General features: G+C 42.9%; 1 protein-coding gene and 1 long non-coding RNA gene across 2 annotated transcripts in view; both read left to right on the plus strand.

Moving 5' to 3' along the window:
- Positions 1-8,717, plus strand: part of FSTL1 (follistatin like 1) — a 51,629-nt gene extending 42,912 nt beyond the window's left edge. The window contains exons 8-11 of the mRNA XM_007104840.4: positions 1,223-1,335; positions 1,659-1,769; positions 2,694-2,770; positions 6,044-8,717. Coding sequence (XP_007104902.1) covers positions 1,223-1,335; positions 1,659-1,769; positions 2,694-2,770; positions 6,044-6,088 — 346 coding nt within the window. The 3' untranslated portion in view covers positions 6,089-8,717. The remainder of the gene's footprint in view (positions 1-1,222; positions 1,336-1,658; positions 1,770-2,693; positions 2,771-6,043) is intronic.
- Positions 8,718-9,792: 1,075 nt separating this feature from the next.
- On the plus strand, positions 9,793-15,484 carry LOC129392145 (uncharacterized). Its single transcript, XR_008617463.1, has 2 exons — positions 9,793-9,903; positions 14,281-15,484. It is a non-coding gene; the product is annotated as an uncharacterized lncRNA (long non-coding RNA).
- Positions 15,485-16,331: the final 847 nt, after the last annotated feature.

The following is a 16,331-nucleotide window of genomic DNA, read 5'->3' on the forward strand; positions in this document are numbered from 1 at the left end:
CGTGGCCTCTCCCGTTGCGGAGCACAGGCTCCGGACGCGCAGGCTCAGCGGCCATGGCTCACGGGCCCAGCCGCTCCGCGGCACGTGGGATCCTCCCGGACCGGGGCACGAACCCGTGTCCCCTGCATCGGCAGGCGGATTCTCAACCACTGCGCCACCAGGGAAGCCCTGGGTGATGTTTTAATGGTTAATTTTCTTAAGGAATTACTTTAATGTTCTATTTAACGATAGGTCTAAAATAGCTTTAGTTCTGATTTTAAGATAATCAGTGCTATTTCACATAGAGAACTCTAATTGTTAAAAATGTGAGCACGTTCCTCACCTTTTCTGGTATTATTCCAGAGTAAATATTAATAAAAATTAACCCCTAAGAAACTTCTGGTGTGGTTCCAGTATACTGGTAAGAATTAAAAATAGGAAAAGCACCTATTTGTTCAAAAGATTTCAAAGCATGAAACCCAGATTCTAGGATTTTTTCCTAATAATAGCCCATGACCTTAAAGTATAATATCTGTAAATCCTTCTTATTTTGATAACCTGAAATGAGGTAATATTTTACAAGTTCAGCATCTGATCCTCATAATATCCCAGTGAAGGAGGGCTCCTCGTTCCCATTTTACAGATGAGAAAACAGATGCGGGAAGGTTGAATAACTAGCCCAAGGCCATTTGGGTTGTAAGTGGTTGAGCCAGGACTCAAATCCAGGCCAAGGGGAGAGGGAGGGAGCTGGAGTTCTAGAAAACTTTTCTGAAAGATCTCTTTGCAAAAGGGTGATCGTGGTGATGCTGGCTTCAACTCATGTTCTTTCAGATCACACATGCATTTCATATCATCTGTTCCTACCACTTCTGTTTGATTTTTCTAGTTGGGTTGACTTGACACGCATAGCATGGGGAAAGGCAACTGCTAGTGGAAGGTATGCAGGTGGTGAAACATTTGCCAATCCAAGTGGACAAAACCATCCAGGAAACTTTAGTCATCTTGGGCATATCATTTGAACAGCTTGGGTGATCTGACATCCCATATAATAAAGTAAAGGTTGGATGCTTACAGGAGTCTGGACGCATAATGGTTGTAGGAGGTCAGTGTAGAAACGTTCTCTTTAAATAGTCCCCTTGGCTGCCTGCGGAGGCCTAGGTCTGTGTAATCCTGACGCTTAATTCCTTTCTTCGGGACTGAAGCTGAGGTCTTGCTGACACGTTTCTCCTGTGTTTCGTTTCAGAGGACTCTGTGTCGATGCTCTCATTGAACTGTCTGATGAAAATGCTGACTGGAAACTCAGCTTCCAAGAGTTCCTCAAGTGTCTCAATCCAGCCTTCAACCCGCCAGAGAAGAGTATGCCTAACCTAAGAAATAGGGAGGGGGTTGTAGGGAGTGGGGACATTTAGAGGGGCCCAAGATAGAGGGGATTGTGGAACTCTCCAGAGCTTACTAAGAAAATTCCCTTCCATGATTCTAGACTGGGCCCCAGTCCAGCATCTCCGAGCTGAGATTCAGGTCCAAAAATCTTCGGGTTGATGGTGGCGTTTGCTCAGATATGGTGCCTCTGAGGGACAAGCAGGTCTTGTCTGGGAAAGGGGTAACATGCACAGACTATAGCCAAGACGTACTGTTCCACCCTCGCCCTAAACTCTTGCCTCTTATGTCTGGTCCCACAGAGTGTGCTCTGGAGGACGAAACATATGCTGATGGAGCTGAGACCGAGGTGGACTGTAACCGCTGTGTGTGTGCTTGTGGAAACTGGGTCTGCACAGCCATGACCTGTGACGGTGAGCTGTGCACCTCACGCAGAAAGAAGGGACGGCACGGAGACAGCTTCCTTCGTGAAATCACCATGAGAGAAGTCAGGGTGGGGATGGTGGGGAAGAGTGCAGTGGCTGGGTCCCAGCAAGGAAACTGGGGAGCAAGAGACTGGTTCATACTGGTAATGTCAGAGCTCTCAGGGGGCAGCACTGAGGGCAAAGCACTTATGCCAGATGCATTATGTTGGAAAGTCACTCCAGAGGTTTGGAACAAGAGAGGTTCGAGACCCAGGACAAGATCAAATGTTGATAAGAGATTAGAATGGTAATAATAATAAAGAAAGCAAATGCATAAGAGTGAGAACTACATGCATTTCTTCTAAGCACTTTGCATATTAACCCACTTAATCCTTACGACAGCTTAGGAAATCCTATATGTCAAAGACTTAGGTGGTTGGAAGACAAAATGACTCTTGCTTGCCATTCATGCCAAGCAGGAAAAGGAGGCATGTTCATAGACATGTTTGAATTAACAGCATTGGGTCTCCCCAAAAAGAGAAAGTTGAGATAGTTGAGACATGAGCAGGGTGGGTTGGGAGATAGAGATGTCAGGGAGAGTTTGGGGAGGAGGGGGCCGTGCACAAGCCAGCATCACCACTATCACCCTTCTACAAAGAGATGTTTCAGAAAAGTTTTCTAGAACCCCAGCTCAATCCTTCTCCCCTTGGCCTGGATTTGAGCCCTGGCCCAGTCACTTACTACCCACGCACGTTACTTTGGAGGTGTCCATTGCACTGGGACACTTTATAGTTAGAGAAATGTGGGTAATTCACCTTGCCTTCCATATGTTAAATGGGAAATGAAATTGAGAGCCTAAAAGGTAGATACTAGTGGGATCCCTAACTGGCCTCCCTCAGTCACCACTGCTCTGAGCCTTGATTGTTCTTACAGGAAAGAATCAGAAGGGGGCCCAGACCCATACAGAGGAGGAAATGACCAGATATGTTGAGGAGGTCCAAAAGCACCAGGTGAGTTGCAGCCTCCATGCTGGTTCAGGTATCCCTGTTGCCACCAGGCCCTTCCACCACTCAGACACTGCCTAACTCCCCAGGCGACCAAGGAGATGTGCTCTGTCCCATACAATAGGTCCCGAACGATATACCTGTATACCTGTATTACGCAAACCATGATACATACAGCTCCCTGACGGAGTCCTTGTGGGGCCAGTATGCCCCAACAGATGTAGGTTACAACTTGGTAAATTGCTTTATAAGTTAGAATCAGCTGAGTGGTGGTTTGCAAATGTGTTGGAAGTGGTTTGCAAATGAGCATAGTCTAAAAAACCTCCTATTTCTTTTCACCACCAGTGCCCAGACCCAAAGACTATGAGCCCCTTGAGGGCAGGCTCTATGACTTGCTCACCATTGTAGCCCTGCATTTAGCACAGGGTCTGGTGTACAGTTGGCTCTCAATGAGCATGAAATTAGTGGATTTGGACCGCAGCAGAAAGGATTTAAGTTAAATGCCAGGCTAGCTAGAACATAGCCTGGAAACTTAGAGATTCTGCTTCCTAGAGACTTGAGAAGATAATAAATCAGAATTCTGTTCGGGTTCTATGTCATTAAGTTGAAGGCCTTCTTGGGGAAGAGGTTCTTAGCAGAATAGTGATCCACTGACATATTTTTCTGAGGGCCTAGGGAGAAAACATGGATATGCTGGACTTCTAGGCCTGTCTTTCCACTGGTTTACCTGTAGTTTTAACAGAGGATGTTGCTCCTTGAATCATCTATCTGTAAACTGGGTCTGGTAATACGGGCCTTCTCTCTGATATATTAGTTTTTAAGGAATATAATGGTCACAAGAACTATTGAGATGAAATATTTGACTTGAAAATCAAGAATTATTAGTATTAATAATAAATGCTCATATTTATTGATGCTTTTTCAAATGCATTGTCATTATTGTCACTGATAGTGTAGAAACCTCATGTCATTTTTTTAAACAAATGCAGAAGCTCCTAGCCCTTTGTTTTTCCATATTTCAGCAGCCTTGAGCCTCCAGATGAGTATAAACCCTTAAAAGCAAAAAGAACTTAATAGGAATTCCTTTCATCTAGGGTGGAGAAATGATCAGAGTAGACAGTAGGGAGTGAATGATAATAGCTAACATTTTTTAGCGTCTCTGTTTTATGTGAGTTGCCTCGGAAGCAGACGCTAAGGCAGGGACTCAAGTACAAATAGTTTATTTGGGAGGCAGTCCCAGGAAATGCCAGAAGGGGAGTTGGGAAGAGAGCCCAGGAAAGGAAGGAAACAATAAAGAGTGTGTATGCAGGCATATTACCACTGGGAGCAAGTGGAGCTTAGTCCTGTTGCAGAACTCCAGGAATAGTTACTGGGCACAAGGGAGCAGGGAGCTGGGCTATGCCTGTATGAACTCCCATCAGCCATTGGCTGAGAGCAGCCACCAGCAAACATGAATTCCCTGGCATTTCTGCCCTGTCAGCATGTGTGGGCAGAGCAGGCTCCAGCAGCCAGAGAAAGCCTCAGGCAAAGAGATGCAGCTGCTGGCAGTAAGAAGCCAGGCCAGTGTACTGAAACGTTAAAGGCACGGGCTATGGATGGGGCACCGACAGTGTGTACTAGATGCCAGACACTTGTTTTTTATTCCCTATTTAATTTTTTTATTGAGATGTAATTCACATACCATAAAACTCACCCTTTTAAAGTATACAATCCAATGGTTTTTAATATATTCACAAGATTGTCAACCATCACCACTGTCTAATTCCAGATCATTTTCATCTTCCCTAAAAGAAACCCCATACCCATTTGAAGTCACTTACATTCTCTCCTCCCCCAGCCCCTGGCAGCCACTAATCTACTTTCTGTTTCTATAGATTTGCCTATTATGGACACATATAAATGGAATCATATGATATATGGCAGTTTCTGTCTGACTTTTTTCATTTAGTGTAATGTTTTCAAGGTTTATCCTTGTTGTAGCATGAATCAGGACTTCATTCCTTTTTATGGTGAAATAACATTTCATGGTGTGGATGTACCACATTTTATATATCCATTCACCAGTTGATGTATATTTAGGTTGTTTCTACTTTGGGGCTATGATAAACAATACTGCTATGAACATTCTTCTACAAGTTTCTGTGTGGACTTACGTTTTCAGTTCTCTTGGGTATATACCTAGGAGTGAGATTTGCTGGATCCTATGGAAACTTTGTGTTTAATCTTTTGAGGAACTTCCAGACCGTTTTCCAAAGTGACTGTACCATTTTATGTTCTCACCAGCAGTATTCCAGTTTCTCCACAAACTCACCAACATTTGTCATTGTCGTTTTTTTTTATTAGCCATCCTAGTGGGTGTGAAGTGGCATCTCATTGTAGTTTTGATTTTCATTTCCCTAATGACTAAAGATGTTGAGCATCTTCTCATGTGCTTTTTGGCTATAAGTAAGAATGTCTTCTTTGGAAAAATGGGCCACTGGTATAAGAGGTAGTACTCATTTTGTAGTTGAAGACATTGAGACACAGAAGATTTCATAATATGCCCAAAGTCCCCCAGAAAGTCACACGGCCATGATTCAAGCTCAAGCAATCTGCCTCCAGAGCCTCTTGTTCTTTTTTTGGTTTTTATTTGTTTGTGTGTTTGTTTTTTGGGCTGCATTAGGTCTTTGTTGCTGCCCGCGGGCTTTCTCTAGTTGCAGTGAGCAAGGGCTACTCTTCGTTGCGGTGCGCAGTCTTCTCAGGGCTTCTCATTGCAGTGGCTTCTCTTGTTGCAGAGCATGGGCTTCTGGCACGTGGGCTCAGTAGTGGCTCATGGGCTTAGTTGCTCCACAGCATGTGGGATCTTCCCGGACCAGGGCTCAAACCCATGTCCCCTGAGTTGGCAGATGGATTCTTAACCACGGCGCCACCAGGGAAGTCCCGAGCCTGTTGCTCTTAATGCTTCTCCCAACTTGGATTCAGAACATTTTGTAGCACGTCCATTTAGCATCCTTTTCTTCATTTTTAAAATGAATATAATAACGTCTGACATTATTGTTTCATAGGAGTTTAAATGGGGCCAGCTCTTAATTTAGCAACAGTCCCTATACAGCCGTGTCACGAGCAAGACATGATCCTTGGCCTCAAGTTGTTCATCATCCACAGAGGAGATAGACAAGTAAACAGAACTCAGCATAAGCATGTATCTGTCAATGCTATGTAAAGTCTTGAAGACTAGATAAATGCCAGTAATTTTTTTTTTTTAATTTCATAACGCTTATTTTCTCTTGCTTCTCAAAGGAAACAGCTGAAAAGACCAAGAGAGTGAGCACCAAAGAGATCTAATGAGGAGGCATCTGGGAAGGGTGTCCAGAGCCTGGCACCTTCTCGTCCACTTCAGCGCTGAGTCCAGTATACGCAAGTGTCTGCTACAATCGCCAAATCACCAGTATTTGCTTTTATAGCAATGAGTTTTATTTTGTCTATTTGTTTTGCAATAAAGGAAATGGGGGTGGCTGGCTAGGAGGGGAAAGCCCATAGCCTTCATTTCCAGGAGTACTTTGAGAGAAACTGTATATGGTGCTCGGGGGCTGGAGGCAAGCTAGGAACCTGCATCGGTGTTGGGAGAGTGTACCCAGATCTGGAACACTTCTGAGTCTACCACAGCTGTGAACATGCTGCAGGGGGTGCTGGCAGTGAGAAAGAGCTTAACAGGCTGTCCCCAGAGGAGGGATTTGGGAAGCTCAGTGGAGAAGACTGCATTCGGCTTCCAGCCCTTCCTGCTGCCATCAGCATAACAGACCTCTAGCATCTGTGCTTCTCCTCATGGCCCCAGCCACTGGCTCTAGATACACGGCCATCCTCCTAGTTACCCAGTGTCTGGGAGGGTGCACCCAAATGATGCAGATACTTGTAGATTTTGAGCCCCTTAGAGACCTAACCAAATTTTTAAAATACTTTTTACCAAAGGTGCTATTTTTCTGGAAACTTTTTTGGCAAGTTGATTTCATTCTTCAGTTATTATCATTATATTATTGTTGTTGTTTAATATTTTATTTTCTTGACTAGAAATTAAGCTTTTGTAATTATTTTTCATTAGTCCTGCCATTTCAGAGGTGGGAGAGTTTGGGGTTCTTCCTTGTGCAGGGACTGCTATCACCCAGGCTCCCCCAACCCTGCCACATACTAGATGCAGCCCAGAGTTTGCCCCCTGGCTTCCAGTGGGTCAGCAGTCTGCCAGAGGAGCAGGGAGTACCTCAGACAGCAGCCAGGAGAAGTGTCTCCATACAAAGCTTTTAAGATCCAAAGAGCTAATTTGTTTTCATTCATTCTGATAGATCCATGCAAATCAGTATTCCAAAGGATTGAGACCAGTGCAGCTAAGCAAGGCTTAGATGTCCCAGCCTATCAATATGCTCATTGATCCTCCACTAACTAGGAGAGTGACTCTGTCCCTGTCTCTTCCTATTTCTGGGCCTCAGTTTCCTCAGCAGGTAGGAATGCATTAAACTTTTGACTTGAGAAATTGTAAATTCTGCGGTTCTGATAATTGGTCCAGAAGGAGACAATGTGATTTTCCTCCTCCTCCTTAAGATAAATGAAACCTTGTTGTTATATAAGAGTCAGACAGCCAAAAACAAGCTGACCAAATCTGACCTCGGTCTGAATGGCCCCACGGGTTGTGCTGTGATGTAGAGCCTTCTGGTAAAGCCTGCCCAGGAAGAGAGTGGGAAAGAGAACCACTTCACTTTGGCTTCACTTTTGCATTTCATCTTTAACCTTCTTGGGAACAGAAATGGCTTTCCCTTTAGAGGTGAGGATGAAAGAAGGTTTCACATTTCGAGAGGGAAAAAAATGGACATTGACTCTTAAAACTGTGATTGGGGAGAAGTCAGTCATTCCTGTGTCTTTTGGCCTCTGTGATAATTAACCCCACTTGATACCATGTTTAGGATGCATTTGGATTAACAAAATTAAAAACTTGACATAAGATCTCATTTTCAGAAAGCAGATTACAGACCACCAAAGGGAAATGATGTAGGCTCTACTGCACAGGCAACTCTGAGACAGTTGTGCTGAAAATGGAATTCCTTCTAAACAGGTTTCCTTTTTCTCCTTTGAAAACATTCTACTTTGTTTAGAATTCTGAGCTTTTGTAAATCATCCCACTTAAAAGCTGTCTTCCAACCCATCTTGTGTGGTCTGAAATGTACCTCCCTGTCAAAGTGCCTTGGAGAACTCCCAACAGCATGCCTTGATCAAGATTTGCCAGCCCTTGGACACTATGGAAGAGAGGGCAGGAGTACCAGTCTGTTTAAAGCAAGAAGGCAGAGTGTCTCCTCACCAGTTACATTTAGGTCAGTGGTTGCTATCCAAGACGACCCTACCCTGCAACATTGAATTCCCAAGAGCAAAATCTGCATTCCTCCTGTAAATAGGGAAGCTACTGTCTGCACCATAGGATCATGTGATCTGACAATCATTCACGGAAAGCTGCTAAATAGCCTAGTCTGGGGAGTCTTGCATGAAGCTTTGCATGGAGCAAATAAACAGGATTAAATCGGGTTCAGTTCCTCCAGCTCTCTAAAAGCACAGGGCTTAGACTGCAAGCTTCCTTGGGCTTTCTCTGTGTGTGTATGGTTTTTATAAACATATTACAGCATCTGTTAAGATTCAGTGTCCATGGAAACCTTCTCACATGCCATGACTCTGGACTCCATCACTGCTTTTGGAAAGCAGGGCTCCTCCACCTGCTAATAAGCCCATGTGGACCAGTCTGAATGTCTTCCCTTTATACTTGTGTTTTTAAACAGCCAAATTCCAAGAAGCAATTTGGACAGGTTTCTGTTGCCTGTGTATTTGTGAAATGTATTTGTATTTAGTAGGCTTCCTTATTGCATTTAACTTGTTTTTTGTTAACTCTTGATTCTTTTTTTTTTTTTTTGGATACTATTGATAAATAAAGAAATTAAAATAATGTGTAGTAGTCTTGCTTCTCTAAAATTATAGCCAGGTCATCTTGATTGGATTTGGAGTATTATTCAAATGCTAATCAGATATTAAAATGTCATCTCTGGTTGTGTTATTGCTACAAATTACTGATCTCATTAATCACCGTTTGATTCTTTAAACTTTCATTCTCAGAATTCTTAAACCCAATTTGAAGGGTACCTTGTCCACAACCACTTTTAAATGCTGGCTGGCCTCTCCCAACCTTCTACCATGCTCTGGGAGCACTTCTGCTATTACAGTATACATGTGTTCAGGAAATGAAAATGAATTAAAATAGCCTGAAAGAAGCATAATTTAGAAGGTAAGTTTCCTATAATCAAAATGTAACATTATGAGCTCTGTAAATTAGAACAAATTACTGTGATTAAGTTTAGTTTTGGAGTGCCTGTGTCAAGTCCCCATCAGTCCTCTTAAATTACTTCTGAAATAAGGGGGAGGAGGGAGTAAAAAAGTCTATTGAATGAGTAGATCTAAGCAGATGCCCTCAGAGCCCTGGAGTAAATATTGCATAGGTGGAAGACATGAAGAACGCAAACCCTGGGCTACTGCTGCTGAAGGCTGATTCATGAAGTAACTAGAAAGTATCATGTTGCTGTCTGAATGAGGTCTTCCTGTCAACAGGAGTTCACTTTTAAAAATTATTTAATACATTTCTTATTGATAAACTAATACATGCACATGGTAAAAGAAAAAATTCAAATTGTATCAAAGAAAATACAGTGAAAAAAATTCATCCTTTTAGAGGGTGTGTACACTTATAAATTTGCTTATAATTGCCACTTGTCCTTCAAAGAGGTTGCGTGCATTTACTTACAATTGCACCAAAAATACATACACTGAGCATGTCTATTTTCCCAAATTTTGCAAGCACTGTGTCTTCAAACTTCGGGGTTTCTAACAGAGGAAAAATGGTAACTCATTGCCCCTTATTTTTAATTAATTTATTATTCCTTATGTGAGATTGAGCGTCTTTCCATGAATTATTGGTCCTTGTTCTTTTCTTTCATTCCCTTTGTTCATTTTCTGTTGGTTGTTGGCCTTTTCTTACTGGTTTATAATAGTTCTTCTATATTATTATTAGCCCTTTGTCATGAGGGTGGCAAGATCTGGCAGTAGTGGACCAGATAGAAGGCTGCTTCAGGAATGAGGTAAGAAATAATGGTGACTTGAATTTTAAGATAATGGCAGTGGGGATTAATAGAAGGTTAACGAGGTAACATAGACAAGAGCTGGCTAATGACTAGCTATGGGAGTTAAGGAGGAAGTAATTGTCATGAATGACCCTAAGGTTCCAGCTTGGCTGACTTGGTAGATAATGGTGCCATTTTCTAGGGTTGGTAAGACAGCAGGAGAAACCAGTTGGCTGGGGAAAGGAGGAAGGAATGGGAGATGATGAATTCAGTTTTTCACAGGTTGAATCTGAGTTTGGAGATACCTCATGAGTAGTTGGATAGGAAGGTTTTGGAAGAGATCTGGGCTGGAGATAAAGATCTTGGAATACACAGTATGGAGATAGTGTTCCTTTGTGTAGACAAGATGGCCTGTGGAGAATATATCAAGTGAGAAAAAAAGAAAAAATGTTGAGTTGGGAAGGTCCATGATAAAGACAGAGAACCCTTTTGAGAAACTCTGGGTATGTGTATTTCTCCTGCTTCCTTGTGGCATCGTTAACAAAAAGTGTACACAGTTAGAAAAATGGTACAATGGGTTGGATTCATAGATGAAAACATAGCATGTAGAGAGTTCAGATGGGAAATGGTACCATGGATTCTATAGAGAGGTCAAAACTGAGAAGGAAACACCATGAACGTATGGAATGGAGTAACACAACTTGCTGGAAAACGGGTTAAATGAATTTAGGAGAAAGGAACAGGAAATGCACCCTGATCATGATCACTGGGATGCACAGGTCTTAACTGACCTGATGTGGTCAGATAAGAAACTTAGGAAACTTGACAGTGTTAGGGCCTGTAAAAAGAATGTATTGCCAGGAAAATAAGAGGCAAGATTTTAAATGGATAAGAATAAAATACTTAACCAGGAAACCTATATAAAATTGTCAAGAGGATGAAACATAATTGAAAGGAAATTTCTGCCGCCAAAAGAGAAGGGACTTTATCCTTCTAGTGCCTTGCCTCATTTTAAATTATATAAATATGTTAGCAGAATTTGTCATTTTCCAAGGAGCAGTGACAACTCAAAACAAAATGCTTGCTCCAAAATCCTTCCACTAGACTCCATAGTTAAAGCTGGCAGCCAGTAATATTTATAACTATATATTCTTTGTCTTTCATAAATACCATTCTTAGTTTCATGTTTCAACTTCTTTCTAATTTATCTGTATCATAACGTTGTTCTTATTGTGACTGATAACTGATACTGAGAGACGATATAATGTAATGTTTAACAACCAGGCTTCTTGAGTTTATATCCTGGTTCTGCCCCTGCCCTTTATATTCCAGGAGTTATTTAATCTCTCTGTGTCTCAGTTTGCTATTTTTTTTTAATTTTTTTGGCTGCATCAGCTTAGTTGCGGCACATGGGATATTCGTTGAGGCATGCGGGATCTTTTGTTGCGGCACACAGGTTCTTCATTGCAGCACACTCTTCTCTCGAGTTGTGGTGTGCAGGTTTTCTCTCTCGAGTTGTGGCGTGCAGGTTTTCTCTCGAGTTGTGGTGTGCAGGTTTTCTCTCTCGAGTTGTGGCGTGCAGGTTTTCTCTCTCGAGTTGTGGCGCACGGGCTTCAGGGTGCGTGGGTTCTGTAGTTTGCAGCACGCGGGCTCTCTAGTTGAGGAGCGTGGGCTCAGTAGTTGTGGCGCACAGGCTTAGTTGCCCCGTGGCATGTGGGATCTTAGTTCCCTGACCAGGGATAAAACCCACCTCCCCTGCATTGGAAGCTGGATTCTTTACCACTGGACCACCAGGGAAGTCCCTCGGTTTCCCCTTTAAAGTGGCATAACAATAGTACCTAGCTCATTTTGTTCTTTTTTTCAAGGATTCAATGAGCTAATGTATGTAATTTTTTTCAAATAGTCTCTGGCACATAGAAAGTGCTGTGTAAATGTCAAATTATCACCAATTATTTTCTATTATACATTCTTATAATTTTCACAATGACTTTGTGAAAAAGATATTTTACAGATAAGGAACAGACAGTTTGTAAAGTTTAAGGAATTTATGTAATACCACACAATTCGCAAAGAACAGAGTCAGGATTCAAACCCGGGTCCCTCTCATACTCATTCTACTTTGCCACCGTCTTTCCCTTTATTTTAAAAATTATTACATCCACATGAGCCATTAATTCCTCATTCGTGTTCTCTAATTATGTAACTGCTGAGCACGTATAAGCAATTAATAAGTTTTTTCATTTAGTTCTAATAACTGTCTGCACGTCTTCTCACTCTTAAGTGAGTGCGGATCAGGCCGGGCCTCCGAAGTTCCCCGAGGCATGATCCGCAATCCAACTTGATTTCCCCAGAAACGATGCATCCAGGAGTCATGCCAGCCAGTGTGGGACCCCAGCAACCTCCAGCACACACCTCAGAGGTTTGGCCCAGTAAACCTCTCTGAGGTGCCTTCTTTTTGTGACATTCTATGTGGATGTTTTAGAAGCAGATATATGTCTTCATCAAAATTATTTTATCACCTGAATCCAGTAATTCAAAAAATTTGGGTTTTAAGCCAATTAAAATCTCTGGTTCCTGGATGATTTTCTGAATTCCCTTTTCTCTTACATGCCTTTTTCTCTTCTCTCCCATAACCTAAGCTTGATTCCTACAAGGCCCGGGACAGATATCACCCCCACCCCCTTCCAAAAGGAACAAAGGAGGAGATTCTGTACAAAAAGCATAGAGATAGGAGAGATTTGGAAGGTGAGTTTTAGGAATAATAAAGACTCTGAAATCAGTTGGGCAAATCAGAAACGTTCAAGAGTTAGTCTCACCTTCTTTGACTTTCCAAGATTTCCATAGCCTTTGCTCAGTTATGCTATGTAAAAGAAGGCTTTTACAGATATAGTGATTCCCATTCATAATCAGTTTTAGGAAGATATCTGTCTCTCACCTTTGTATCAGCAAAGTGTCCATGTAATAACATCGATACCAAAACCCAAAAAATCTGGCTTAGAGAAATCCTGCTCTGCCCTGAAGTCTCCGGCAAATCGTCTGTCACTGCAGCACCACATCAATGAAACATACACAGAGTAGAAAGTTCATCAGGTTTTCGGTCATCTTTCATCTCACAGCAAAGATTTTAAAATTTTATTCAGAGAACTTGACATGTGAGAGATAATGAGGTCAAATAAAAGTAAATCTTATAAATTAGAGATAAAGAAACAAGACTTTATCAATATACAGACCTAAGAGAGACAAAATAGGGGAGCTCCTATAGTTATAGTCAACATCCAGTACACTGGACCTGTTACCTCCTTATTTTTTAGGTTTATGACAGGTAGGTGCCTAGGACAAAGAGAATATAGTCCACAAGAGAAAACCAGGAGCTCCAGTGGCTAAAGGCAAGACAGTTTGGTCCTCGGGCAGATGTTACTCAAATCTCTTAATAGTAGTCATATGTACAGGGATACTTTCTCCCTGTAAAAAAGAAAGCAAGCATGGAAGCCTGGAGTTTTATATTAGAGGCAAACCCTGCATTCAGCTACAATGCATTCCTGAAAGTCACACGGAAGGAACAGTCGTGAAAAATGAGTTCTCTCTGTTCCTCCTAAGAGCAGTAGCCCTCAAATAACTCATTCACCATTAGCAACTCTCCTTCATTTTTAAGGCAAAATCCTGGTTTACTCATTCATTAATTCAACACTATTGTTAGGGGAACAATGACAGAAGCAAAAAGAGAAAAGGGAAGTGAATGGGATATTTCCCACCAAATTTCAGAGAGGGTGGATACAGAAGCAAAATAGACCCAGGGCTTTGGAATATACTACTGTGTCTGTTAGGTTTGTGGGACTGAGATACATGTCAGAGGAACTGATACCATCAGTCACCAGATCCCACCACATTCCAGTATACACCGGAAATAATAATACATCCCAGGCCAAGGAATGACTGCAGAGTCTGCTTATTAGGTCTGAGCCTGCAGGGGGAGGAGGGAGGAAGATGCTCCTGATGTGTCCTGAGAAAAGGAACAACAGAGTTGTGCATTTCCGTTTCAAGATTCAAGGTTATTTTGCATCTCTGGGGCCATGATGATGAGACTCAAAAACTAAGAGCTAACAACACCTATTCCAAGAGCCTACTATGTATCAGGAGCCAGAAAAGAGGGATAGAGGAACATGGCACCTGCTTGTGAGGGATTTGCAGTCTTGGGACAAGATGAATAATAATGAATTTCAGCAATGCAGTAAGTTTGCTCATACAATGTGTTTGAGGTGCTATGAAGAGTGTGTTTTTCCAGGGTGGTCACGCTGCCCTTCTCCAGGGGTGCCAGGCACATCAGAGTCTATGTCAGTGAAGCACTCTTGAGTTGTAACATGCACAACTTGAGCCACCTTTCTTCTCCTTCTCCAGCTTCCACGTCATCACCACAAGAATCAAAAGGGAGTCCCAGAGTGCCACGTGCTCCAGGTAAGGCTGCTCCGCCCTGGCCTCCACACCTCTGTCATGGAGAATGAAGAGGGGACCTCAGAACTCTCTGTGCTCCTGACAATACCCTCACCCTCTTTCCCCCCACGACATTCACAGTTTTGCCGTCAGAGTCTGCCTTGAGACCACCATATCCAGTGTCATCAGGTCCGTTTCCCAATTCACTTTTACCACCACAAGAAGCCCAAGACCCTCAGTGCATCCTTCACCACACGGACTCTGAGCCCCATATGGCTCTGTACTATCCCTTTATTGATCTCCTTTCCAACCTATTCCCAACTTCTGAAACCCTTCTACTGTGCCCTCTGGACTTGCTACCAGTCATCAGCATACCCCTTCTATTCTCAACTTCTTCTATTAACATTTCCCTCACCTCCTGAAATTCGACTCTCCACTGAGGACATTTCTTCCCATATAGTCCTTTCAAGTGGTGCTGGTTTTCTTTCCAACATTCGCCGTACACTTGGGTAAGTGAATTCCTTTATTCTCATTATGGCTTCCACAGCATTCTCCTGTCCTCCTCTCAGCTTAAAGTCTCGTCCCCACCCTTCCTTGTTACAGTCTTCTATTGTTCCCCACCACCATTCCTTGATTTTAGCTTCTGGCTTTGTCAAGCTGCCAACATTACTTCTGTCATAATTCTTGGTGTCACTATCTCATGTATGATACCTCCATTGACCTCCTGTGGACCGGAACCTCTTTTCCTCCAAGGACCCGTTTTTTCCATCTTATCTTAGCCACCTTCCCCATGGTTAGAACTTAGATTTTGTTACTAGCAATAACCAAAACCACTTCATTACCTCAGTTTCAAGCACTGAAACTCTCCAGCCACTGCCTCTCTCCTTCCAGCTCACTCACTATCTGTAGCACCCAAGTCTAAAATTCTTTGGCAGCCATCAAGACCTAAAACCCAATTATCCTACTACATTTTCACCATCCTTCCCATGCTTCACATTCTTCATGCTCTAATCCAGCTTAGATCCCATAATTGATTTTTATCCTCACTTTCTAGTGCTCATCTGTCTTCCTTTGTCATACTTGCATGGCCAAATCCCAACATCTGGTTAACCTGACTCTCCTCCCATTCTGCATCCACACACAAGCAACTGAATGTGGCTGGAGAAAAATACACAACCATGCTGGGTGTTCTCACTTTAAACTTACAACCACAGACTTCAAAAGTGCTTTTAGTACTGCCCAGGAAGCCTGTTATGTTTCTTCAGTTATTCTCTCCTGCTCCCCATTCTTTCTCCTTAAACCTTCAACCACACCACTTCCAGCCTCACACTCAGCTGATGATTTGCCCGCTGTTTCACTGAGAAAATTAGAAGCAAAAGCAGAAGATAAGCATCTCCCACTACCTCTCCGCTTACCTTTTGGCATCTTGCCCACATACTCTGTTTACCCTTTTACATAATCCTACCTAAGGCAAACCCTTTTACCTGTGCATTAGACCCCATCCCCGCTGCCTACTGAGAGGCATTATTCAGTAATTCTTCCTCCTCTCCTGCATCATCAACTTTACCCTCCCCATTTGTTCATTATCAACATACAAACACACTGTTACTTCTCTCATCTAAAAAGAGAAAAATGAGACCCTATAACTTTCTCAGTTAATACACATTTCTCTGCTGTTCCCCTTTGAAGCAAACTGTCCTCCAGGTTACCTCTCCAGTGATCTATTCTCAGTCCCCCAAAGTTGCCCATGCTCCTTCTCTCAATCTATTCTCAGTCCCCATCTTACTTGACCCATCAGCAGCAGGTTTTTTTTGTTTCTTTTTTTTTGCGGTACACGGGCCTCTCACTGTTGTGGCCTCTCCCGTTGCGGAGCACAGGCTCCGGACGCGCAGGCTCAGTAGTTGTGGCTCACGGGCCCAGCCGCTCCACGGCATGTGGGATCTTCCCGGACCGGGGCACGAACCTGTGTCCCCTGCATCAGCAGGCAGACTCTCAACCACTGCGCCACCAGGGAAGCC

Source organism: Physeter macrocephalus, chromosome 1 (genome assembly GCF_002837175.3).
Source record: "Physeter macrocephalus isolate SW-GA chromosome 1, ASM283717v5, whole genome shotgun sequence".
Taxonomy (NCBI): domain Eukaryota; kingdom Metazoa; phylum Chordata; class Mammalia; order Artiodactyla; family Physeteridae; genus Physeter; species Physeter macrocephalus.